The 26,706-nt window shown below is 36.9% G+C and overlaps 1 protein-coding gene and 1 long non-coding RNA gene across 3 annotated transcripts; both read right to left on the reverse strand.

Moving 5' to 3' along the window:
* Positions 1-792: 792 nt before the first annotated feature.
* Positions 793-26,614, reverse strand: LOC106137186 (uncharacterized). Of its 2 annotated transcripts, XM_060948718.1 has the most exons (9): positions 26,387-26,614; positions 25,754-25,918; positions 24,699-24,932; positions 23,607-23,679; positions 22,518-22,619; positions 21,456-21,589; positions 20,759-20,857; positions 4,115-4,164; positions 793-1,356 (listed from the first exon to the last, which is right to left on the reverse strand). In XM_060948718.1, the coding sequence occupies exons 1-9, from the start codon at positions 26,485-26,487 to the stop codon at positions 1,316-1,318; spliced, it is 999 nt and encodes a 332-aa protein (XP_060804701.1). In that variant the 5' UTR covers positions 26,488-26,614; the 3' UTR covers positions 793-1,315. The 2 variants fall into 2 exon arrangements, with proteins under 2 accessions (XP_060804701.1, XP_060804702.1); XM_060948719.1 differs by lacking the exon at positions 793-1,356 and having other exon boundaries at positions 1,420-4,164.
* Positions 6,670-8,324, reverse strand: LOC132902705 (uncharacterized). The gene is made up of 3 exons (XR_009657218.1): positions 8,184-8,324; positions 7,662-7,767; positions 6,670-6,758 (listed from the first exon to the last, which is right to left on the reverse strand). It is a non-coding gene; the product is annotated as an uncharacterized LOC132902705 (long non-coding RNA).
* Positions 26,615-26,706: the final 92 nt, after the last annotated feature.

A 26,706-nucleotide genomic window follows, 5' to 3' on the forward strand; every position in this document is an offset into this window, starting at 1 on the left:
TGGCTTAATGATGCAATAGAGATTCCAATAGTGATTGCTAGCCCATCGCCTAAAAAAGAATCTCAAGTTTGTAAGCCTATCCCTTAGTCGCCTTTTACAATATCCATGGGAAAGAGATTTTGTACTGGTGCCGGGAACCATACGGCACTGTTCCAACGTAATATGGTTCCAATATTACGTTGGAACAGATTTTATTTTACCCTTTTTTTTCAAAGCTTCTTAGGTACACTATCATAGAACATGTAAGTATGTATTGCATAAACATCGCAGGCCCTAATAATGTTAAAACATTTCACATATTACTATTCGCTGTTTCCCTCCAGAACCCGTCTAAAAGGAAACAATATTTCCTACCTCACATCGCGTCAATATCTCAAATCTATCACGAGCGAAAATCATCCGAAAACTTTCATTTCTTAAAAGGGTGTCCCGAAATGTGACAACCTTTATAAACCTAAGGAAAGTTGGCGGGAAAATGGATGCTATGTCGGTAAGTTTGTGTTCCGTGATGGATCAGAACGACCCATTGGTCAAAGTCGCCCTTGTAATGAAGATAAAGGTAGCATCCATCTATGTCAAGCGTTTAAAAGGTTGCGCCGTGTGGTTCCCGGCACTTAGAGAAAAAAAAATACGGCCACTCCATCTCTTTGCCATGGATGTCGTATTTTAGGAAATTGTCCGAGTATTTTTCTATGAGGTATAATTTTAAAAGGCAAGATGTACTTTAGTATTTTATTAATATAAATAAATAAGTTTTATTTACTTAAGGCAATGAACAAATACTTAATGTTTTCACTTAACATAGCTATTCAATGTTCTTAACATCTAATCAGAATGAACCATAACAAAACCCATTATTCTTACAAACATAAAACAAGGTTATTTTAAATATTATTCACTATAGTGGTTTAAACCATATCTCCTTAAAAAAAATATAGATATATACGGGACAAATGACACAGCTTGAGTTAGCCTCAAAGTTCGAGACTTGTGTTACGAAATACTAACTCAACGATACTATATTTTATAATAAATACTTATATAGATAAACATCCAAGGCTCAGGCCAATCAGAAAAAGTTCTTTGGGATTCGAACACGGGACCTCCGGTGTCACAGACAAGCGTACTACCGCTGCGCCACGCAGGCCGTCGATAAAGATAATTAAAATGTTCCTTATAATTATATATTCTTTAAACCAAAGTCACATTTACTAGACAAAATGAAAAGACCATTATTGGTAAGCGGTCCCAAATCATAGAAGCCAAGGGTGCGACTGGTAACAAATTCACTGAGAAACTAAAACAGCGTCTTATTTCACTCGGAACACGTACAGGTTGAATGGAAGCCCGCTGAAACTGAGACAATAAAACAATTCACTGACTTTGATATAATTTTAATAACAATAAATCAAACAGGCTTTAAGTCAATACTGGTAGTAACATAACAACTATAATGTCAATAATATAATATTTATATATAATACAGGTATTAAACGCGCACGTAACATACCTACCTTTATTTTTTACGTTTTGAATCACGTTACAATGATCCGTTGTCACCGAGCGAGTAATAAAATAACGTTACGTACGCGTTTAATACGTGTAGTATTTATAAATACTTAGTACAATGCAACGCGCAAGTTTGAAATCAATAATATAAATTGTAATTTGTAACATTATAATTTACAACCCGGCCCGTTTCGCTATTACAATCTAACAACAATATTTTATATGTGAAATAGTGCTTGTTTGTTCACGCTTTATATATTACGAGTACTTATTACATAATAAATATGATATTTTGCTCGATCATATTTGCGAGTGAAGAAAATGGCATTGACTTCGTTTTATCTCGGAAAAATACTGTATTTGCGTTAAAAAATGTTTCGGATAGTTTTTTTTTTTTTTTTGTTTGCGAAAAATTTATGAAATTGTTAATACATTTCTAATATAAAGTAGCAAAATTAATTCACTATAAATATTGTTTATATTGAATTATATTTATTATATTAATTCATTATAAATATTGTTTATATTGAATTAATTTTACAATAGCTCTCAAAACAAACATTTGGGACGGGTTGTTAAAAAAACCTATGTTGAAAATTATTATATTTATATTTGTATATTTTTACAAAAATTTAGTTGCAATTTATAATATGACATTTCGTACATGATTTTTAAATTATAATACAACAAAATATATCGCGCTCACAAGACTTTCAAAATAATTATAATGGCCAAATGAATAATGTTATGAAGTATGAATATTGACGTAATAAAAAATGCATCTTATGACAATTCAAATTAGGAATAACGTTGACCAAGGTCAATCAATGGAAAGGCCGGGAACCACACGGCACTTAATAATGGGCTTTAAAATTCTTCTTTTAGGCGATAGAATTAGTAACCATCACTATTTTTTTATTTCCAGCCATTAATCCCTGGCTACATGAGCATAGGTTATCTATAGATACTAATATTATAAAGCTGAAGAGTTTGTTTGTTTGAACGTGCTAATCTCAGGAGCTACTGGTTCAAATTGAAAAAATATTTTTGTGTTGAATAGACCATTTATTTAGGAAGGCTTTAGGCAATATTACATCACGCTGCAACTATTAGGAGCGAAGAAACAATGGAAAATGTGAAAAAAAGCGGGGAAAATTATTTATCCTTGAGGGCTTTATCAATGATGCCCAAAATAACTATACCACGCAGACGAAGTCGCGGGCACAGCTGGTGTAAGTATATATAAAAACTTGCAAATTTATGCATGTAGATTAACTCATTGTAACTTTATATTATACTAGAGGCCGCCCGCGACTTCGTCCGCATGGAAACCCTATCAATCCCGCGGGAACTCTGGGATAAAAAGTAGCCTATGTGTTATTCTGGGTCTTCAGCTACCTACATACCAAATTTCATGGTAATCGGTTCAGTAGTTTTTGCGTGAAAGAGTAACAAACATCCATACATCCATACAAACTTTCGCCTTTATAATAGTAGTAGGATAATTATTTTAATTCTCCAATGTTATTTTAATCACGTAAAATAAGATTTACGAGTATATATATTATAGGAGAAATTTAATCAAAAATATTACAATGAGGCTGTGTCGTGGCACTAAATTACGCCCGCGGCTATGTCCGTGTGAAAATTACTACCATGTTCGATCCGTACTCGTCCACTACATGTCTGCAAAATTTAATGTAGCCTTACATAGTATAAAGCAAAGTCGCTTTTCGCGTCTGTCCTTATGTCTGTATGTATGACTTTGTTTTCTTTTTAATACATAAAGATTCAAATGACGAAATATTCATATTGACATAATTAGTTCTACATTCATTCATGTTTTTTAATGTAGACAATGTGCATTCGTCCACGATTTAGATTTAAGAGATCTATATTTGTAAATAGACGTCCGATGAAAATGCTGCAGTGTAGTTTGTTCCGCCGCTTCTTCTGCGCACTACACATGCGCTTTGGAAGCGGTAGTAGTTATAATTAGATTTAAGTTATGAGACGTCAATAAGTGATACCTACCTTGTATCCAATTTTGAAAATAAATCTATTATATTCTATTTAAGAGGAATGTTCATTTGCGTAAATGCTGCCGGGGGGATAGCTAGTTTACAATATTGGTATGCATTTGAATATGCATCGCCTACAAAAATAATCTCTAGTTAGCCGTATTGGTTCATATTGGTTCTTTACAGGCATTCAATTATTTTTTCCCTCTTTAAAACCATTAAAAGTCTTGTGCCGTGTGGTTCCCGGCACCAGTACAAAAAAGAATAGGACCACTCCATCTCTTTCCTATGGATGTCGTAAACGGCGACTAAGGGATAGGCTTACAAACTTGGGATTCTTATTGTAGGCGATGTCCTAGCAACCTGTCACTATTTGAATCTCAATTCTATCATTAAGCCAAATAGGCGAGCGTGGCCTATCAGTATTTTCAAGACTGTAGGCTCTGTCTACCCCGCAAGGGATATAGACGTGACCATATGCATGTATGTAGAAGTCTTGTGAACGCGTTATTATGAAACAATAACAATGAAAAATGTAATGTCATTAGAAAGTTCGATTCCTTACTTCCTTTTTACGTTCTCACCTGGAGGGGTGTCCATTTTTTCCGAAGTAACCTCAAACTGTGTGTCCAATCTGAAATAAAAAACAAATTGATCACGTCTTTTTTCTTTAAGGCGTGAACAGTATCGAAAAGACGACGTTCGGCTGGATGACAGCCCATCCAGCCGAACGTCGTCTGGATGGCCATGGGATGGGATTATGGAAGCCTTAAGGAAGAATCCCAAGTTTATAAGCCTATCCCTTAGTCGCCTTTTACGACATCCACGGGAACGAGATGGAGCGGTCCTATTCTTTTTTTTAAATTATTGGTGCCGGGAACCACACGGCACGACTCTGAAGTATTCTCTTTGAATATTCCATACAGCGCAGAATATTTTTACTAACTTAGCGACAATTAGTTACCATAAAGCAAGGCTTAATACACATTTTATTCAATTTCTGAGACAAGTTTGTCTTTGATCTATGAACGATATTATCCAGTCAATGACTGGATAAAAAGCCTTGAAATCTAATTGAATTGCTAATCGAGAAATCTCTATGCGTGTTTTCACTCACAATGTTTAGTATATACATATTTCTATAGACAGATAGGTATTTTGTATACATATAATCACGTCTTCATGTGCCGTGTGGTTCCCGGCACCAATAGAAATAAGAATAGGACCACTCCATCTAATTCTCATGGATGTCGTAAAAGGCGACTAAGGGATAAGATTATGTAATTGGGATTCTTCTTTTAGGCGATGGACAACCTGTTACTATTTGAATCTTAATTCTATAATCAAGCCAAATTACTGAACGTGGCCTTTCAGTCTTTTGATGACTGTTGGCTCTGTCTACCCCGCAGTAGATATAGACGTGATTTTATGTTTTTTGTCATTGGTGGGTTGTACTAATTTCGTCCCTTTTAGTGGAGGGTGCTAATAGCAAAAGCGGGGGGGGTGATGTTAGGTCAAGAATGGTAGGTAGTATAGTAAGATAAGGGGTGCGCTACTTTAGTAGGCCTCCCCGGATAAAAAATCGAGATGTCTTATGACATCTGTCAGGTTTTTACACATTTGAAGCGACTTGACCTGACCACGGCGATAACATGAGGACTATATCCGAATCGTAAAGCGAAACCATAGCGCGTTTCATTTTGGCACAGCGCCATCTAGTGGACTGTTTTTAAAACACATGATTATCACTGCATAGAATTAAAAGCAAAAACGCTTCCCGCGTCTGTGCGTGTCTATATTTATGTGTGAATATTAAGATCTTTCAAACTACAAAACGGGTTTTGATGCAGTTTTTTTAATAAATAGAGGTACTTATCGCTCGCCTAGTAAAAGAGGGGCACAATTCGAAAAATGCGATTTTTGGGAATAGGGTGATAAAGATTTGACTTACGCGGATTTTTTTTTTAATTCTTATTAACTTCACCATTTTTAACGCTAGAGTTTTGAAATTTTGTATACTTTATTGCAGGTAAGTTTACAACAAAATCATAAGCAAAATTTTTTAGCATATTTAAATTTAAGTAAAATATAGCTTAATTAAAAATAACTTTCTAATTTAGGCCTTTATTATACCTAATGTCTGTATTTATTTAAGGCAAATTTGGAATTACGACTTTTTAATATAACAGTTTAAAACATTTAAAGGTCCTATTTCAAAATAAGACTATACTACTCATAGATTCTAACATTAAATAAGTTTAAATGCGATATTTTTACAAAAATTTATAGTTTCAAAAATTTTACTTATCCAAAAAAGAACAATAATGCGTCAGATACTTCTTCATTTCTTATATAATGAAAAAGAATATTAAAAAAAGCGAATACCTATTCTTAAAAAGAACCAAAAAGCAATCAAACAATTCTGCATTTGTGTATTTATATTTAGGTGTAACAGAAGATATGCTTGATAAAATAAAAATACGTTGGAGTTGAAGGCTTCCTAATGCCCAGAAGGATTTAAAATATTCAATTCTTTTACTACCATTAATTTTTTCACTACATTTTAATCTACATTTTTGAGTACATGGTGGCTTCATTTCCCGAGCAAGAATTTGTTTTTTGGTATTAGTAGATGTGTATGCTTCTCCTAAGTTTCGTTTGATCTTTTGCTGATTCTGCTTCCACTTGGTAGGGTCGGCTTTACGTTTTCTTGTTAATTTCTTAGATGTGGACACTTCAGCTATGGTTTCTGTTGCAGAAGACAAAGATGTGGTGGTTGATAAACGTGGTCTACTTCCTTGGTTATAGGTAGGATCATTGTCGCTAAGATCGACCTCACTTTCTCCAGAATTTATCGGTGAAACATGATAATTTACTGCAGGGGCTCGACGTGCAGGCGTCGTTTCAATATTATTAAAATTGAAGGTGAATCTGATATCTGAATTTCAGGTTGTTTGTCTTGAGGTGTTACAGATTTTTCTCTATTTATTGGTGTACCACTACGGGATGATGAACTACTAGTACTACTGCTGCTGGAACTAGACGATGAGCTGGAGTAGAAGATGCCCTTGATCTCATAGATGTAGATGCAATAGTTAAAGTGGTGTCAGTTACGAGAATATTGGGAGTAGTATCAGAGTTATTGAATTTTTCAAGATATTGTGTCGTCATGTTTTGGCGGACTACATGAAGGAATATTCTGTTTTTCAATAATATCTGAGTTAACATCTGAAAAAAAAAGAGACAGTGATTGCAGCATATCACTCAACTTATAGTTCTATTAGGTTCAGAACTATTTAAAAGTAGCATTCACGTAAAAAATCGCATCAAAATCAGTCTCTTAAAAACAGATAGGTGAATCTATGTTTAACAGATACATACATAAAATCACGCCTCTTTCCCGGAGGGGTAGGCAGAGACGGCCTCTTTCCACTTGCCACGATCTCTGCATACTTCCTTCGCTTCATCCAAATTCATAACTCTCTTCATGCAAGCTCGGCGGTTTCGGGTACTTTTGACCTGACCCTTTACCAGGACGTCCTTAATTTGATCAAGATATGTTCGTCTAGGTCTTCCCACTTCGACCTTTCCCTCCACACTCTCCTTGTATATCTGCTTAGTCAACCTGCTTTCATTCATCCTCTCCACATGACCGAACCATCTCAACATACCCTTTTCTATTCCTGTAACTACATCTTCTTTCACATCACAACATTCCCTTATCACCCTGTTCCTTATCCGGTCACTCAATTTCACACCCATCATACTCCTTAACGCTCTCATTTCCACTGCATTTATTCTGCTTTCGTGCTTCTTTTGCCATACCAAACGTTTACTCCCATACATTAATGTCGGGGCCTTTTTGGATAGTTTCTGACTGCTCATAAAGGCATGCAAAGCTCCATTCACCATGTTCCCCGCGTTCACTCTCCTTTCAATATCACTATCACACTTGCCATCTGGTGTAAACTTTGATCCTAGATATACAAACTCTTTCACTTGCTCAACTTTTTCAAGATTTTTTAACAGGTACCTAGGTGTATCCAATTCAACCAAATAAGGATAACAAAATTATAAATAAGCAAAATGTAGGTATGATAAATAATAATGCCTAATAATTTTAAATCCAACCTTATCTTTTGAACCTGTAGTTTTTTGTATGATTCGAGGCGGTGGAATCGACGAATTTAGCATGTTCAAAATTTTTTGTGAACACGGCGACTTTTCTTTAAATATTCTGAAAATAATCATAGTTCATTTACTGAATAAATTCAAAAATATCTTCAATATTTATTATTTAGTTAATTCAATAATAGTAAATTTAAGAATAGTGATATATATCATTTTATATTTAAATTGAAAATGAAATTCAAAACTAGAAATTATATTAAAGTAGTTGAGTAGGTACCCAACTTTGAAATTAATTAAAGAAAATGTACAATATAAAGACATAAATTTAAATCTGCTCCTAATTAATTCCTACAATTTACTGGTACATGGCATCATTCAGATATATTTACGAAAAATATTTACTATGTTTGTATAGTAAGGGATTAATTTGAAATAACTCCACAAATCGAAAACTATTTTGGTACTAAACGGATCTTAATCGAAATGAGCCTTTGTAGTACAAACAGTGTTTGTAGTACTTACCAGATTATTCATGATAGACGGGCCTAAATCGAAATCGGCTTCCACGCGCGGCGTGATGCTTCCACAAATACTGGCGCCTTACTAAATGGGCCTCTTTCGCGGGAAGAAGGACGGGAGGAAATCCTCCGTGTGAAAGAGACACAAATTCAGCGCTCGTTTGATTTGAGCCTTTATTCTTTTTTTATTAAATTGTGGTGCTAGAACTGTTTGTTTTGGGCCGATTTATCACAAAAAGTCGAAAACGGAAAATTTTGAATTGTGCCCCTCTATTACTAGGAGAGCGAGAGGAAGGTTTATATGTATAAATGCTACTCGTGCGAATCTGAAGCGAGTTGCTACTAAGATAGAAGAATAGATGAAGAAGAAGAATGTAATCTCTGTGTTCTGTGATCTCCTCTGTGGAGAGGAGCCTGGGGTGTGCCTTTGACCATGAAACTGGATTGTGTCAGGTTTTCATACAAAACGACTACTCCCTGTCTGATTTCCGCAACCTTTGTAGGGAACCTATATTGAATAAGTTACAGATTCAGTTGTCTGAATGTGCAGGCAAGCTGTAAGAAGAATATTAATAATATTCTATAATATTATTATTATATTATAAGAATACTAGCTGTGCGACTTCGTCCGCGTGGAATAATTATTTTGGGCATCATTAAGCCCTAATTAAGGATGAATAATGTTCCCCGCTTTTTTTCCATTATTTCTTCGCTCCTAATAGTTGCAGCGTGATGTTATCTATACATATTAATATGCAGCAAAGTAAAATGGAATATGTGAAAAAAACGGAGAAAATTATTCATCCTTGAGGGTTCAATGATCTATTCCACGCGGACGAAGTCGCGGGCACAGCTAGTATAGTATGAAGCCTTCCTCGATAAATGGCCTATTCAACACAACATTTTCAATTTGAACTAGTAGTTCCTGAGATTAGCGCGTTCAAACAAACAAACTCTTCAGCTTTATAATATTAGTATAGATAATAACTTACAGAATATCACATACTGCGTTCATTCCGTTTTCATAGCTCCTCTGCCTCACCCTTTTTGTAGCACCTTATAACTATACTGGCATAAACCAAACAAAAAAGTATTCCGTCATAATGTTGAAGCTACAAAGAATTAACACTACGCAGTAACATGATCACATAAAACCTTTTGTCACAACATCAATTAGAAATTGATAATAAACAACGCATTCTAAACTGTACCAGTCAGAGATTAAGACTGAAAATCGTAAGGAAAATCACGCTTATTCCCGTTACGTCTACAAGATGCGATCAACTCTTGAACTATGTATGTAGGTTCCATGATAGTCTAAAAGCTATACATAATAGTGTGTACTAACTGATTCACTTCCCGCGTAAATGTTTTGTAATATGAAGTGAAAGATATATAATTCAAAAATTTTTTGACTATCTGAATCAATTCATCATTGAGCATATGACAATTATTAAGTGATATAAAGAATAAAAATTTTGAATTAGAATTTGAATTTAAAGATTTTTAAATTGAGGTCTCTAATAAAATTCTTTTGTCCATGAGATGTAGTCGATAGCTGGCCAGAGATAAGTTTCACAATAATATTTTTTTATTTAAACTATTGTTGACATCAATATGTTGATATAGAATATGTAGTAGATGTTAACTTAGTTACGTGAGTTACGGTAAGTGAGCTGTTTAATTCTTTATAAGTAGTTATTGTTGAATATTTAGAGATAAATATTCTTTAGTTCTTTTTATTATATTAGTGTTTTTTATCAGTGAGGACATATTATTGACTTTTGGCGCTATGTTCTGTAAACGGTTATTGGTCTTTTAAATTAATACATAAATAAATGTGCATTAATCGAAAGAAGTAAACAAGAATCGTGGCAAGTGGTACGATGTACTTATGGTTTCGTGTCGGATGTAGTCTCAAAATTATTTTATGAGTGGATAGGGGTCAAATCTAAGGCTCCTAGTGGACGCCACCGTCTCCGTCATGTCGCGGCAAAACATTGGAAGCGTTAATTTAGACAAATGTCCAGTTTTTGTCGGGTGCCGAAGGGTGTGTAATGTCCCGGCAGTTGGATTAATCAACCATTAGCCTGGTTTATTTGTTGTCACCGCACACATACTAACACGTCTTGTGTTGAAAAAGCTTCTGTCATTTTGTCCCTTTAGTCGCAGTATATGATATTCGCAAAACATCATAAGAGCAAGACACGTAATGGCCTATAGTTTCAGCGCAAATAGTTTTTGTCGTCATTTTAGGTGACTTTAGTTTCAATTCACTGTTTAGCTTAGATATGTCATGTAAAAATATTAGCAAACCCGTTAAACAGTCTGAAATGGTTTTATAACAAACGTTTGATCTACAAAACGGTTCGACATCACAATTATTATGACGGCCTCTGTGGCTCAGCGGTAGTACGCTTGTCTGTGACAACAGAGGTCCCGGGTTCGAATCTCGGCCAGGGCATGATGAGAAAAGAACTTTTTCTGATTGGCCTGGGTCTTGGATGTTTATCTATATAAGTATTTATTATAAAATATAGTATCGTTGAGTTAGTATCCCGTAACACAAGTTTCGAACTTACTTCGAGGCTAACTCAATCAGTGTAATTTGTCCCGTATATATTTATTTATATTTATTATTCGTCTAAAGAAATTTGAGCGTTAAGCCATTTTCAACTTTGAACGATAGCTTCGAAGCATTTGTCGACAGAATACCCCTTTTTCTGTCGACAAATGCTTCGAATATGAAAAATCCTAAAACATGAACGCCCCAGGACGTAATAGTATGTTCTCAATAAGACAACTGAAAGAGAGCAGATTAAAACTCTCGCGTAAAAATTTTGTACAATTGAAATAGACAGTTTTCTACCTATCATGTTGAAAAATGTCAGAGTTCCCGTCACTATATCCGACTTGAACTTATAAAAGTGGATAGGCTTAAAACTTGGGATTCTTTTTTTAGGCGATGGGCTAGCAACCTGTCACTATTTAAATCTCCATTCTATCGTCCAGCCAAATAGCTGAACGTGGCCTATCAGTCTTTTCAAGACTGTTGGCTCTGTCTACCCCACAAGGGATATTGACGTGACCATATGTATGTATGTATGAATGTAACTTATAAAAAAAAACATGGACGAGATCATCGCTCCCTCCACAGATTATACGTTGAATTATACACCTCGCATTCAGGAATCAGATGCCCCCATACATAATAAGCAGACGCTTAAACATTTTGATTAATTTCATACAACGCGCTGTATAAACTGAACGAATTATACAGGTCAATCGGAGAGCGAACCTGGGTCCACGAGGTCGATCACCTGCGGCATTGGCCCTGACTACAGAAGTTTCTGGAAAATGGTAGACGGATGATGATTGAGTGAGGGTATTTACATATTATCTTAGCTATAAAACGCCCGAGCAGGATAGTTAAATCAATTGATTTTGGCTGATTTAATGTTGCTTCCCGGCACCAATACAAAAAAGAATGGGACCACTCCATCTCTTTCCCATGGATGTCGTAAAGGCGACTAAGGGATTGGCTTACCAACTTGGAATTCTTTTTTAGGCGATGGGCTAGCAACCTGTCACTATTTGAATCTCAATTCTATCATTAAGCCAAATAGCTGAACGTGGCCATTCAGTCTTTTCAAGACTGTTGGCTCTGTCTACCCCGCAAGGGATATAGACGTGACCATATGTATGTACGTATGTTAATGTGTAATACAGAGCTAAACTATACCTATTTATTTTTTAAATAATAATTTGAGTGCGTTTGACTTCAATCAGCCTGGATTATGATTGATAAATTAGATTTAAGTGATGTGACGTCAATAAGTGATTCCTTGTATCCAATTTTGAAAATAAATCTTTTCTATTCTATCCTGGTGGTAAGCAAGATGGAGCCTAAGGTGGTGCACTAAATCCCATCGTAATTGGACTTTCAGTCTTTTCAAGACTGTTGGCTTTGTCTATCCCGCAGGGATATAGATGTGATAATATGTATGTTTATAATCTTTGACTAAACCTTTTTTTTTAATTGATCATGTACAATTTGAGGGTTAAGCTAAATCATTTTGTAACAAATTATTGCAACTTCATTATTTGAGTTTACAATGTGTCATTTCCCAACCAAAAACAATCTAACTAGATAATAGACGTAAAATAAACACTCAAAAGGAAATGTAATGCAAACAATCCAGTTGATTGCTTTTAAACTCATTGTAAGGCGATGTCTACACAGCTATAGATAGTGTAACAGAGACTGTAAAGTCTAGTACACATTGGGATACTTTTGGTCGCAAGTTTTCCAATTTGGGCCGGTTTTCGTCACCTGCGGCCAGTTTGAAAAGGGTTGAATATAGATAAAGTAACTCGCAACTTTACTGCCGTGGAAAGCAGGATTTAAAATAAAAAAATCAACTCGATTGTCTAGTCTATATCTGTATTGAAGAGAAAAATGTCTGAGTTTAATCGTTACGAATAGGTATAAGTACATTTCTTTTCAAGGTATCACCTGAACGTGGCTTTTCAGTCATCATAAAGAGGTGATTATGAGCATTAGAATAGCAAACGCGACGACATTTTCAACGCGCGATAAACTATCGCTCTCCCGTTTCACTGTATAAGAAAGAAGTGAAACAGCGATAGTTTATCGCGCGACAATAACATCATCGCTCGTACAAAGCTATCCCCACAGAAGTGTGTATGAAAAGATTCGTAAAAGTTAGTCTGGATTTCAAAACATACCACATGAGAAGAGAGATTGACTTCAAAAAATGTCATCAAAACTGGTATCACATTAAGTGCATATGCGTCAAAAGACACTTAGCACAAGCCTTTTACATACATACATATAGTTACGTCTATATCCCTTGCGGGGTAGACATAGCCAACAGCGTTGAAAACACTGAAAGAACGTTCAGCTGTATGACTTTATGATGGAATTGAGATTCAAATAGTGACAAGATGCTAGCCCATCGCCTACAAGAGGAATCCCAAGTCCATTAGCCTCTCCCTTAATCGCCTTTTACGACATCCATGGTAAAGATATGCCCATATCCTACAAGAGGAACACCAAGTCCATAAACCTATCCTTAATCACCTTTTACGACATCCATGGGAAAGATATGGAGTGATTCTATTCTAAAGTGCTGGTAACCACACGACGCTCTTACTCTAACAATCTGAACTTTATACAACTCATGTTCTGGGCTTCTGAAATATTATCTGCAAACCATATGAGAATCAAAACTCGGTGTCAATAGATCCTTTATATATACGGTTCCGTAGGGCCTCACCCTTTGATTAAACCACGACTCGAATGGAGAGGGGCAATGCTTTGTAAAACCGAGTAAAACCTATTGAATTGTCGGTAATTTAATGGCCTCCATATAAGAGAATAGATTATTGGATAGAGTCAAAGCGACATCGTAATTTACGCGTTAGCATAAAGTACGCCCATAATATAATAAAATAAATTGAGTCTGTCAGACCCAATGGCTGACTGGTAGATGATGCTACTAGCATTTAGCCCGCCAATTGTGCTATACATTTGTATTTTGAGCATTGACGTACTATAAACAAGTTGTTTATAGTTGATCGAAGATTTTGAGCAATAAAGTTCAAATAAATAAATAAATAAAACAATCATCGTACAATCTTTGCCATGCATGTGGCGTAGTTCGCGAAGATTGTATAGATTACATCGAAACAATAGAAAAAAGAAATACCAGTCATAAATTTGCGTACAAATATACATATACAGTAGACAAAGCCAACAATCTTGAAAAGTCTCATAGGCCAAATTCAGCTGCTTGGCTTAATGGCAGAATTTTTAGCTTGAGATTCATATAGTGACAAATTGCTAGCCTATCGCCAAAAAAAGGAATCCAAATTTTTTAAGTCTATCCCTTAGTAACCTTAAACGACATCCATGGAAAAGAGACGGAGTGTTCTTTTACCAATCAGCGCAGAGAACTACACGGCACAAATGTTCTCAAAATGAAATTTTTTTTTTAACCAAACTAAAGATTGTTTGAAAGCTTGGTCTCTATACCGTATCTAACCTGTGTCAGTGTGTTACGCTATGCCCATTGTTATCTGCAAGGGCCTCCTTTCAGTACGTGAATGGCGTTCGTCCCTTTTAATCATAGTATTTTATTTACTTTTTTTTCCAATTCAATTCAAATTACGAGTTACGCAATAGCGGAGTCCCGAAATAATTTGTGACGTCAAATGACCTTAATACGAGTATGTACGTCTGTACAGGTATGCCATTGTCCCTTTTAGTCGGATAAAGGGGTAGTAAATTAAATTTTAATTTATTGAAAGACTTAGACTATATAATGCATAAAATTATCAAATATAGATAGATAAAGAGTAAAACATACAAAACAGACAGAGATGGTACAAAGGCGGACTTATCGCTAATGCAATCTCTTCTAGTCAACCTTTGGGTGGAAGGAAACCAAACAGGAGATTAGCGTTGGCGCAGAGCAAGATAAATAAATGTTTAAACATAATTAAATGCACACAGAATATATATCAATATATAATACATATAAATACATACAAATACGCAAATATATTATATTTTAAAAGTAAAAGTAAGATAAAAGGGTTTTTTATATCTCTTTAAAGTTTACACAAATTGGTTTTTAAAAATCTGTATTATGTATATCAATTTTTATTTTAGTTTTTTACGGCACAAATTACACTGATTGAGTTAGCCTCGAAGTAAGTTCGAAACTTGTGTTACTAACTAGTTATAAACATCCAAGACCCAGGCCAATCAGAAAAAGTTCTTTTCTCATCATGCCCTGGCCGGGATTCGAACCCAGGACCTCCTGCCACAGACAAGCGTACTACCGTTGCGCCACAGAGGCCGTCAAATCAACATCCTACTACTATTATAAAGGCGAAAGTTTGTATGGATGTTTGTTACTCTTTCACGCAAAAACTACTGAACCGATTACCATGAAATTTGGTATGTAGGTAGCTGAAGACCCAGAATAACACATAGGCTACTTTTTATCCCAGAGTTCCCGCGGGATTGATAGGGTTTCCATGCGGACGAAGTCGCGGGCGGCCTCTAGTACATAATACATAGACGTGAATATGAATACAAATCAAGACTGACGACTGTTTAGACATACACTACATAGCCTGTATAACATAGCAATGATATAAAAACATATTAAATTAACCATATTCAATGCCTTGTGGTTTCCAGCACTTTAGAACAGAACCACTTCATAAATTTCCCGTGGATGTCGTAAAAGGCGACTAAGGGATAGGCTTATAAACTTGAGATTCCTCTTTTAGGCGATGGGCCAGCAACCTGTCACTATTTGAATCTCAATCCTATTATGAAACCATAACTACACCTGAATGTGGACTTTCAGACATTTCGAGACTGTCGGCTCTGTCTACGCCGCAAGACGTGACTATATATAAGTATGCATGTATTAAATTAACCATTTCAACCAAAATCAACCATAAATAAAGCGTACAATAATATCCTACGAAAAAAAATAAAACGCCTCACAAAAAAAAAAATACACAAAGGGAATTTCGTGTGTAATGTAACCCTTACCTATTTATAACATCAAAACATATCCCTGATCAAATTAGGGACGTCCTGGTAAAGGGTCAGGTCTAAAGTACCCGAAACCTGCCACGATCCCTGCATAAAGGAAATATGCAGGGATCGTGGCAAGTGGAAAGAGGTAGTCTCTGCCTACCCCTCCGGGAAAGAGGCGTGATTTTATGTATGTATGTATGTAAAACATATCCCGCCGGAGAAGTTGCAAAAATGTGTACGAATTAACTGGAGGTAGCTTTTCAACGGTGAATATCAAGCTGTCACTGAGGACGATTAAAAAGATAAAAAATACGTCAAGTGCGAGTGGCACTCTTTCATGAAGGTTCCGTCCGTTTAAGCCGTGTGCCGTGTAGTTCCTGGCACCAATAAATGGAAAAGAATAGGACCACTCCATCTCCTTTCCACGGATGACGTAAAAGGCGACTAAGGGATAGGTTCATAAACTTGGGATTCTTTATTTTGGGCGTTGGGCTAGCAATCTGTTTCTATTTGCATCTCAATCCTATCATTAAGCCAAACAGCTGAACGTCGCCTTTCAGCCTTTTCAAGACTGTTGGCTCTGTCTACCCCGTAAGGGATAAAGATGTAACTATGTACGATTGAAGTAAAATGAATGTATGTACGTATGAATGAAAGATGTCCGCCAATTGTGCGAAACATTTGTTTTTTGTACAATTACATACATACGCACAATGAACTACATCTGTACAATAGTTTAAATAAATAAATAATTAAGTAACCTAGGTTTTTTCAATAAATGGTTCCGTTGTTTTCCCTTAAAGTCGCGGATCCCCAAAAAATACGTGGAAATCATTTTCACACTCGGGGCAACGAAAGGGCCTGCCTTCGACCATCCATCATGTGTTTCTGAAAATGCTTTCAGATAAACTAAATAATGTCTTCACGTCGTGAACACTGTACACACGCCTCTTTTTTATTCGGGGCACATCAGTAGTCACTAACATTTGCCCGCGTCTCTCCATCTCTTTTCCATGGATGTCGTAAAAGGCGACAAAGGGACGATGGGTTAGCAACCTGTCACTATTTGAATCTCAATTATATCATTAAAGCTAAATAGCTGAACGTGGCCATTCAGTCTTTTCAAGACTGTTGGCTCTGTCTACCCGCAAGGAATATAGACGTGACCATATGTATGTACATATCCTTTGAAATTTTTTGATCACGGCTGTATCTCAACGGGGTAGACAGAGACTATGGAATTCAACTTGCTACGATCGTTAAAGACCTCTCCCGCTTCCTCCACACTCATTACTCTTTTCATGCATATTCGACGATTACGGGTACTCCTAACATCTCCCTTTTATACTTTAATATCCTAATAAATGAATTTATTTATTTATTTTAATAAAATTAATTTATTTATTTTTAATAAATAAATTATTAAATTCTATTTAAATATTTTTATTTATTTAATTTTATTTAAATATCCTTTGCACTCCACAATATATGTATGCAAAAAAATCATGAAGATTGATTTAGTGGTTTTGATGTGAAAAACAGACAAACAAACAAACACACTTACACATTTACAATAAAACGAGTAGGGTAGATTCATACGAGTAAGTATTTCACTTCACCGTTACTTACGAGAGAGACGGAGCAAACAGTCTCAAAAAGACTGGAAGGCCACGTTCAGCTTCTTAATGATAGAATTCAGATTCAAATACTGACAGGTCGCCTAAAAGAAGAATTTCAAGTCTATGAGCGTAAGAGGTAGCCTAAAAGAAGGTTCCAAGGGTAAGAGATGGAGTGTTCCTATTGTGAAGTGCCGGAAAACACATGGCATATTATATTATAAAGTAACTAGCAAACCGCCCCGGATTCGCGCGGATAGCATTTATACTCGTACATACATTCCTTCATTCATTCCTCTTAAAATCACTCAATCTATTAAAAAATCAAAATCCGTTGTTTCAAAGATCTATTCAAATACATAGGTATATGTGTATATATATATATGTACTAGCTGTCCCGGCAAACGTTGTTTTGCCATATAAATAAATATTTAGTAATTTCTAGGTAAAAAAAAATGTCTAGTGTTGGCAACCCTTATCAATAAGAGATATGAAAAATAGATGTAAGCCGATTCTCAGACCTACTGAATATGCATGCAAAATTTGGTTAAAATCGGTAAAGCCGTTTCGGAGGAGTACGGAGACAACCATTGTGACACGAGAATTTTATATATAAGAAGATAAGTCCTTTCTCAATTGATAAAATAAAAGCGAGATTGAAAGGGGTCATGTACAAGGGTTGCCATGGTTTCCTGGGCAGTTTGAATGCACGTCCACTGTACAGTTGCAATCGGTCGTCGACCCTGCACACCTGGGTGGGAACCTTTGCAGGGCTGCCAGCCATCTATAGCTATTAACATACAACTTAAGCTCAGGGTTTTTAGCCCGTGGAAATTTATAAAAAAAAAAACAGTACAAAAGAAAATTCTGATTTCGATCTGATTTAAATTCTGATTTTAAATTTGATCAACAAACAGACAAAATCATCAGGAAGAAATATTTTCCTACTTTCACCAAAATCGGTCCAGTAGCTTTTCGTTTATTCATTACAAAGAAATATACAAATATTTTCTGTTTATATCTCTATTTTGATAGACCTAGACATATTTTAATCACGACTTGAAGTTTCATTAACCAACTAACCTAATTTTAGGTACCTTAAACATTTTATATTTATCTTATACTACTTTAGTGAACAAATTCAAAAATTTTATTCATTATTATGGGACACACATTTCATTTCACTTAATACCTGTCATACCTTTAAGTTTCACAACATTGGTTGACGTCAAATAAATTACTTAAAACTAAGTTTACTGCCGCTTCCAAACAATAAAGCATTAACTTACTTACTTACTTTTAAACAAATATTTATTTAAAGTTTATTTATATAATATTATTTAATATTACATTTAAAATTATTTAATTAATTATTTATTTAATATTATATTTAAAGTCGACAGCCCTATAAACCAATAGTGTCCTCCTGGCTGGTCTCATCGATAAATGCATAGCAATTTATTTATATCTCGAGTTTTTTACCTCGCATTATTCCAGATTACATTATGAATGTTCCCTGCGGACATAGGTACAAAGGGGTCAATAACCCCCAGTAGCCCCTTGAGCTAAGCGTACAACGATTTCACGCTAATAAAATTAAAGTCTGTTTGGTGAAACAAAGATAATCTTTTCTATCGAAAAGTGTCACTATTTGAATCTCAATTCTATCATTAAGCCAAATAGCTGAACGTGGCCGATCAGTCTGTTGGCTTTGTCTACCCCACAAGGGATATTGACGTGTTCATATGTATGTATCGAAAGTGTACACTATATTGTACACGAGCTAGCAGGTTAAAGCATTCATTCATGTTATTTTTAATGTAGACAATGTGCATTCGTCCACGATTTAGATTTAAGTGATCTTGACGTGATTTGTTGACGTCCTGTGAAAATGCTGCAGTGTATTTTGTTCCGCCGCTTCTTCTACACATGCGCTTAAAGTGATGTGACGTCAATAAGTGATACCTTGTGTCAATAATTAAAAAAATAAATCTATTCTTTTCTGTTGTACTTTAACCATAACGCGTGAAAAATACAATATATATATGCAAAATTTCATGCAGATCGGTTCAGTACCTAGTTTAACTGTGAAAAGGTAACAAACAAACAAACTCACTTTGGCATTTATAATATTAATATGGACTAGAGAGCACCCGAAAAAAACGAAAATAAAACGAAAAATCTCTTTAAAATTGATTCCCGCAGAAATCCTCTCTTAGTGCAACTCTAGACCATATAAAGAACTATATAGTTCACTAACAAATAGCTAGTTTTGACAAAACTTATCCGATTGATACATCCGACAATATAAAAACAAAAAATAATTAAATATTTCAATTTACTTTTTTAATAACGTGAGTTTTATTGTGACACGGTTCGCCAAGGGGGCATTTAATGTCTTTTGTGTAACGCAATCATTGTGGAGTCGCACGTGTTCCATTACTTTCCCAGAGTGTTTCAAAAGCTGAAACTTGGTCAAAAACGGTTCAATGAGCCGACTGAAAGCGGCGTTTAAGGGGTTAAAGAATTTATTATACAATGAATGAGCCCCTATTCACTTGAAATTTCTGATTCCGAGGGCGGTGAGATAAATGAAGGTGAACTTTCAAAAAGACACCCTGCCAGTGGTTTTTTTTTCAATACTAATTGCTCACTGTTTATTTGAATCCTTAATACCATCATAAAACCATCCAGCCGAACGTGGCCTTTTAGTATTTTCGGGGCAACACTCACGGTCAACAGGTCACGTCTATATCCCTCGCGGGGTAGACAGAGCCAACAGTCTTGAAAAGACAGAATGGCAACTATTTGGCTTAATGATAGAATTGAGATTCAAATAGTGACAGGTTGCTAGCCCATCGCCTAAAAAGAATCCCAAGTTTGTAAGCCTATTCCTTAGTCGCCTTTTACGACATCTATGGGAAAGAGATGGAGTGGTTCTACTTTTTTTTGTATTGGTGCCGGGAACCACACGGCACTAGAATAATATATATTTATTTTTAAAATTGGATTCACGGTATCACTTAATGACGTCACATCACTCAAATCTAATTATGTCTACCACCGCTTCCAAAGCGCATGTGTATAAGAAGCGGCGGAACAAACTGCACTACACCGCAGTCTAACAATAAGTCGGCTGACATCATTAAAACGTCACACGCCATCAACCATTCACAGCGTAGATTGTAAATCGCTTGCCGCTACAACATAATATATGTATGTATGTATTTTTATTTTTTTTTATAATACAAAAAATTTTCTGTTAGCAAAAATTTTCCAAGATTAGTTATACCTACTGTAAATTTGTGAACAAAAAGTAGCGTTGATGGGTATCTGCTATTTGATACAGATAGCGTATGTATGTATTAATGCAATTACCTTAAATTCCTCAGACGACAGTCGGAGATGATGCTGATGCGGGACCGAGAATCGCCAAGGTCGAGGGGAGCCAGGAAATTCTTCGACCTTCCCGACATACTGTCACAGAAGAATTGACATTTAACGTCATTATACTCTCACCAACGAAGTCGAAGGACGAACAAGAGTGATGCATGTGGATGAAGCAATGCCTATCGATTCTCCATTTCAGTCAGTTTTACCTCACCGTATTAATTTGGAAGTATACAGTGTTTTTTAATGTAGACAATGTGCATTCGTCCACGATTTAGATTTAAGAGATATTAGGTATATTTGTAAATTGACGTCCGATGAAAATGCTGCAGCGTAGTTTGTTCCGCCGCTTCCTCTACACATGCGCTTCGGAAGCGGCAGTAGTTATAATTAGATTTAAGTTATGTGACGTCAATAAGTGCTACCTTGTATCCAATCCAATTTTGAAAATAAATCTATTCTATTCTATTAAAAACTAGAGGCCGCCCGCGACTTCGTCCGCATGGAAACCCTATCAATCCCGCGGGAACTCTGGGATAAAAAGTAGCCTATGTGTTATTCTGGGTCTTCAGCTACCTACATACCAAATTTCATGGTAATCGGTTCAGTAGTTTTTGCGTGAAAGAGTAACAAACATCCATACATCCATACAAACTTTCGCCTTTATAATAGTAGTAGGACTCACACGCCCTTGGAGAACATCCTGCTCTTCTCAGAGTGATGCCTCTTGGGGCGGATCTTGTCCACGACGGAGTCGCCGGCGCCCCTGAGCGACGCTTCCACCGGCGTGGTCGTCTTCAACGCGCTGAACTGAGAATCCTGGAAGAACGTGTCAGACTGCAGTCTTGTATGTAGACCAACCTCATGGGTTATATGAGCCGTATCATTGGATAAACTGACTTCAAACTCCAAGTCTTGAAAATACTTAAAACATCGATGATGCCGCAACTCCGTCCGCTCGCCTTTCACTTATTCATACATACATATGGTCACGTCTATATCCCTTGCGGGGTAGACAGAGCCAACAGTCTTTAAAAGACTGACAGGCCACGTTCAGCTAGTCCAGCTAAAATAAGTTAATAAGCCAATACCTTAGACGCCTTTTACGACATCCACGGGAAAGAGATGGAGATGTTCCTATTCTTTTTTATATTGGAACCACCACCGTCCCGCCGTCGTAAATCAAAAAATCCCGTCAATTCCCGTTCTTGCGGGATAATCTGGAAATATTCTAATGTACTCTTTTGTGTCCACATAACTAACGTTTGCCGTGTGGTTCCTGGCACCAATACAAAAAAGAATAGGACCACTCCATCTCTTTCCCATGGGTGTCGTAAAAGGCGACTAAGGGATAGGCTTACAAACTTGGGATTCTTTTTTACGCGATGGGCTAGCAATTTGAATCTCCATCTCTATCATTAAGCCAAATAGCTGAACGTGGCCAGCCAGCCTTTTCAAGACTGTTGGCTCTGTCTACCCCGCAAGGGATATAGATGTGACCATATGTATGTATGTAACTAACGTACCTACTCATGCTAAAATCTCTACACTGGGTTTGGGCTGTACTTTGTCGTGAAATATGTATGTATACGTGCTAGCAGATACTGTATTCTTTAGTGTGTCTCACATATCATTGACCGACTTCAAAAAAGGTGAAACTGTTCTCAATTGCACCATGTTTAATTTATTTAATTGTTGAGTGCGAAGTTCCCCAATTCCCCAGCATCATAAATAGCAAAACACGTACAGTCGGAGAGATATCTTCACTGCTGTAATCTGTAACTCTCTGCAGAATCTCACTCTCAGCGCCTACCATCTCATCAGTGCTTATCGACGGCGTGCTCGTGATCTGCAAGAATTCGTAAGACAAAAAAATAAAATAAACAAATAAAGTAAAAGACTTAAACAAAAGCAATAAAATTAAACAAAATCTCAGATGCGAAAAACCTCGTCACTACATTGTATAAAACAAAGTCGCTATTTTAGTGTGTTTGTCTGTATGCTTAAATCTTTAAAATTACGCAACGGATTTTGATGCGGTTTTTTGTAACAGGTAGAGTGATTCAAGAGGAAGGTTTTTATGTATAATAACATTTATAATTTTGCACCCATGCGAAGCCGGGGCGGGTCGCTAGTTAGAAATAAGACGCCGTTGACGTGACAGAGAGTATGACCATCTCTCCTGATGATAAATGATTTGAATGGTTCAAAGGATATCCAAAGCCATCCAAAGAGGAAGCTAGTGTGATGAGTACCTTTTCCATCATTAAGCCGAGCAGCTGAACGTGGCCATTCAGTCTTTTCGGGACTATTGTCTCTGTCTACCTCGTAAGGGATATAGACGTGACTGTATGTGATGAGTACCTTTGAGCCGGGTGTTATTTGGGTGGAATCTTCGACTGAATTTATTAGGAAAAAATCTATAAGTATAAATGCGCATTCAATAACCAATTTCAAAGAAAAATATTCAGAACGACGACAACAACAGCTTTAAAATATTTTTTACTTTACATACAAAGTAGACAGAGCTAACAGTCTTGAAAAGACCGAATGGCCACGTTTAGCTGTTTGGCTTAATGATAAATTTGAGTTTCTTTCATTCAAATAGTGACAGGTTGCTAGCCCATCGCCTTAAAAAGAATCCCAACTTTGTAAGCCTAACCCTGAGTCGCCTTTCACGACATCCATGGGAAAGAGATGGTGTGGTCCTATTCTTTTTTGTATTGGTGCCGGGAACCACACGGAATTTACCAAAGTCTGATTGAAACGTGTTGCTGACGGCTCACACTTATTTAAACAACTAGCTATCTACTTATTAAAATGTAAATACACTTACAATGTCGCTCGCAGACACTGGCTTGTCACGTCGCCATCTCATTTCCTCTGGGACGTTAATTTTACCTGGGAACCTGTTAAAAAAATTAATCAATTTAATTCTTTAACGTTTGTTTGACACCTTGTCTCCTTTTTATTACTCCTCATTCCTCCTCATTACTCCTCATTCCTTCTCATTACTCCTCATTCCTTCTCCTTCCTTCCCCTCTCCTTCCCCCTGCCTCCTCCTCATTCCCCCTCCTTCCTTCTAAATACTCCTCATTCCTTCTTATAACTCTTCATTCCTTCTCCTTCCCCTTCCTTCCCCCTCCGTCCTCATCCATCTTCCTTTGTGAGGAGCATTACGGCTGGTATTTAGAACGTCGGTTTGTCGAGTGGTTAAATTATCTGACTTGAACAGTGAACCCATGTTTGACTTCCATCCTACGCACCCATATACCAATGGATCCTTTATGAATTATAAATCTGCCCTTTCAGCAAGGGAAAACATCTTGAGGAAACCTACGCACCTATATACCTACCTACCTAAATGTGTCAACATGATCCAAGGTGGGTTGACTATCCCTGTTAAAAGGCTGTCGGAGGTCAGATGCAAGTTCATGAAACCTGACTTCTCCACTCCTATTCAAAAGCAGACCTTGGGCTCCTTTTGAACTTCTCATTAGAAGCCTCCTCATTAGAAGCCTCCTCATTAGAAGCCTTCTCATTAGAAGCCTCCCCATTAGAAGCTTCCTCATTAGAAACCTCTCCATTAGAAGACTCCCCATTAGAAGCCTCCCCATTAGAAGCCTCCCCATTAGAAGCCTCCCCATTAGAAGCCTCCCCATTAGAAGCCTCCCCATTAGAAGCCTCCCCATTAGAAGCCTCCCCATTAGAAGCCTCCCCATTAGAAGCCTCCCCATTAGAAGCCTCCCCATTAGAAGCCTCCCCATTAGAAGCCTCCCCATTAGAAGCCTCCCCATTAGAAGCCTCCCCATTAGAAGCCTCCCCATTAGAAGCCTCCCCATAAGAAGCCTCCCCATTAGAAGCCTCCCCATTAGAAGCCTCCTCATTAGAAGCCTCCTCATGAGAAACAACGAGAGATTAAAATAACCAATATTCCGAAGGTATAGGTTCAATTTTCGGCATCTCCAAAGACTCGCTGCTGGTCGCCTTTTGCGGCGGCTCGTCTATGGATTCCTCGACCACGATCAGGTCCTGTTTGCACCAGCTGTCTTTGGGCGAGGGTTCCGGAAGGTCGTCCGGGATCCAGGACTCCAGCCGCTTGGGGATATAGCAGGGGGGGTAAGCGCTAGGGTCTTCGCCTGGATCGTGACGGTAGAATTCCCTGTGTGGAAAGTGTACAATACATACCTACATATATTTACCTAATCACGTCTATATCCCTTGCGGAGTAGAGAAAACAGTCTCGAAATAGGCCAAAAGGGACTCAAATAGTGACTGGTTGCTAGCCCATCGCCTAAAAGAAGAATCCCAAGTTTATAAGCTTGTCTCTTAGTCGCCTTTTACGACATCCATGTGAAAGAGATGGAGTGGAACTATTCTTTTTTTTTATTGGTGTTGGGATAGATACGGCACGGCGTTGTAAAAGTGTTTTAGTAGGTACTTCATACATACACGTGTTTGTTACTCTTTCACGCAAAAACTACGAAAGCAGCGGATTTTCATGAAACTTTGCAGTCATATAGCTTAGAGATTGGAATTATAGATGGCGCCGTAATAAATCAACATACATATAATGGTCACGCGGAATAGAATAGAACCTATAGATTTAATTTCATTTATTATCGTGTGGTTCCCGGCACCAATACAAAAAAGAATAGAACCACTCCATCTCTTTCCCATGGATGTCGTAAAAGGCGACTAAGGGATAGGCTTATAAACTTGGGATTCTTCTTTTAGGCGACAGGCTAGCAACCTGTCACTATTTGAATCTCAATTCTATCATTAAGCCAAATAGCTGAACGTGGCCGATCAGTCTTTTCAAGACTGTTGGCTCTGTCTTACCCGCAAGGGATATAGACGTGACCATATGTGTGTATGTATGTATGTATCCCCTACATCTTAACGTGACCTCATTGGAGACGACCAAAGGGTGTGCCTTTCCATCATGACCTTGGATGGGGATAATAAAAGACATGGAATTACCAGTTGATCAGCTTCAACCAGGCCGCAGCGGCACAGTGGACCGTGAACTCAGCAGTCTGTCTCTCCATGTATTTGCTGTAACATATGTTCATGGCTTCTTCTATGATGTCCTCCCGGATCTCGAAGATCATGAGGTCATTCTCCTCTTTCTGCAGGATTTCAGCCCTTGAATATGCGATGAGTAGCGTTAGCAAGAGATTGACAAACGCAAGAGAGTCTTGGGATAGTATTACGTGGAGAAAGCTGTTCGTACTTCGTTTTGGAAACGGAGTCTATAACATCTGTTTTTCCAATGCTTAAATGCTTATATTTGAGCCTTTTTTCATAATGTAACCTGCGCCATTTAGCACTTAATAGGTACCTACTTTATAGGTTTATAGGTTGGGCGCTAACTTTTCCATCGACGTAGAAAATTCCTTTGTTTACATCCTTGATCAGGAGGCAAATACCTCTATTTAAATAGTACCTACAGCACATATGAGAATGCAAAGAAAACACGTTTTGATGAGAGAAGATCCCTCGCCTCAGAAAATAAATAATTTCGTTTTTTGATGAGAGAGAAAATTTCGCATCCTATGACTATTTAATTTATATATTTATATTTAATTTATAAAGACTATTTAATTATGTTACCAAGTCCTTTCCGGTACTTCCTTTGGTAATGCCACCAAAATCCTTTGGTCATCTGAGGATTGCAATTTCCGACCTCTTCGGGATAGCTTGTACTTATTCATGATCTTTGATTGATAAATCTACAGAAAAATTGATGATTTTACTTCATAGAAAATAAACGCGAGCTAAAATATAAAACTGATTTTTAATCCGACTCTGACAAAGAGAATGAAAAAATATTCCTAACTGTGTGACGTATTTATAGCCAGTGAATAAGGTTTAATATGTATTCGATACTGCTGATAGCTTACCTACATAGTGATTTTATAGGGAATCAAGAA

Source organism: Amyelois transitella, chromosome 17 (assembly GCF_032362555.1).
Source record: "Amyelois transitella isolate CPQ chromosome 17, ilAmyTran1.1, whole genome shotgun sequence".
Taxonomy (NCBI): Eukaryota; Metazoa; Arthropoda; class Insecta; order Lepidoptera; family Pyralidae; genus Amyelois; species Amyelois transitella.

Coding starts and splice junctions, on each gene's coding strand:
- LOC106137186 (XM_060948718.1), bottom strand. CDS start 26,487: ATGAATAAGTACAAGCTATCCCGAAGAGGTCGGAAATTGCAATCCTCA. Junction 22,620..23,606: donor CAGTGTCTGCGAGCGACATT/GTAAGTGTATTT, acceptor GAATTCTTGCAG/ATCACGAGCACGCCGTCGAT. Junction 1,357..4,114: donor AAAAATGGACACCCCTCCAG/GTGAGAACGTAA, acceptor TTATTGTCTCAG/TTTCAGCGGGCTTCCATTCA.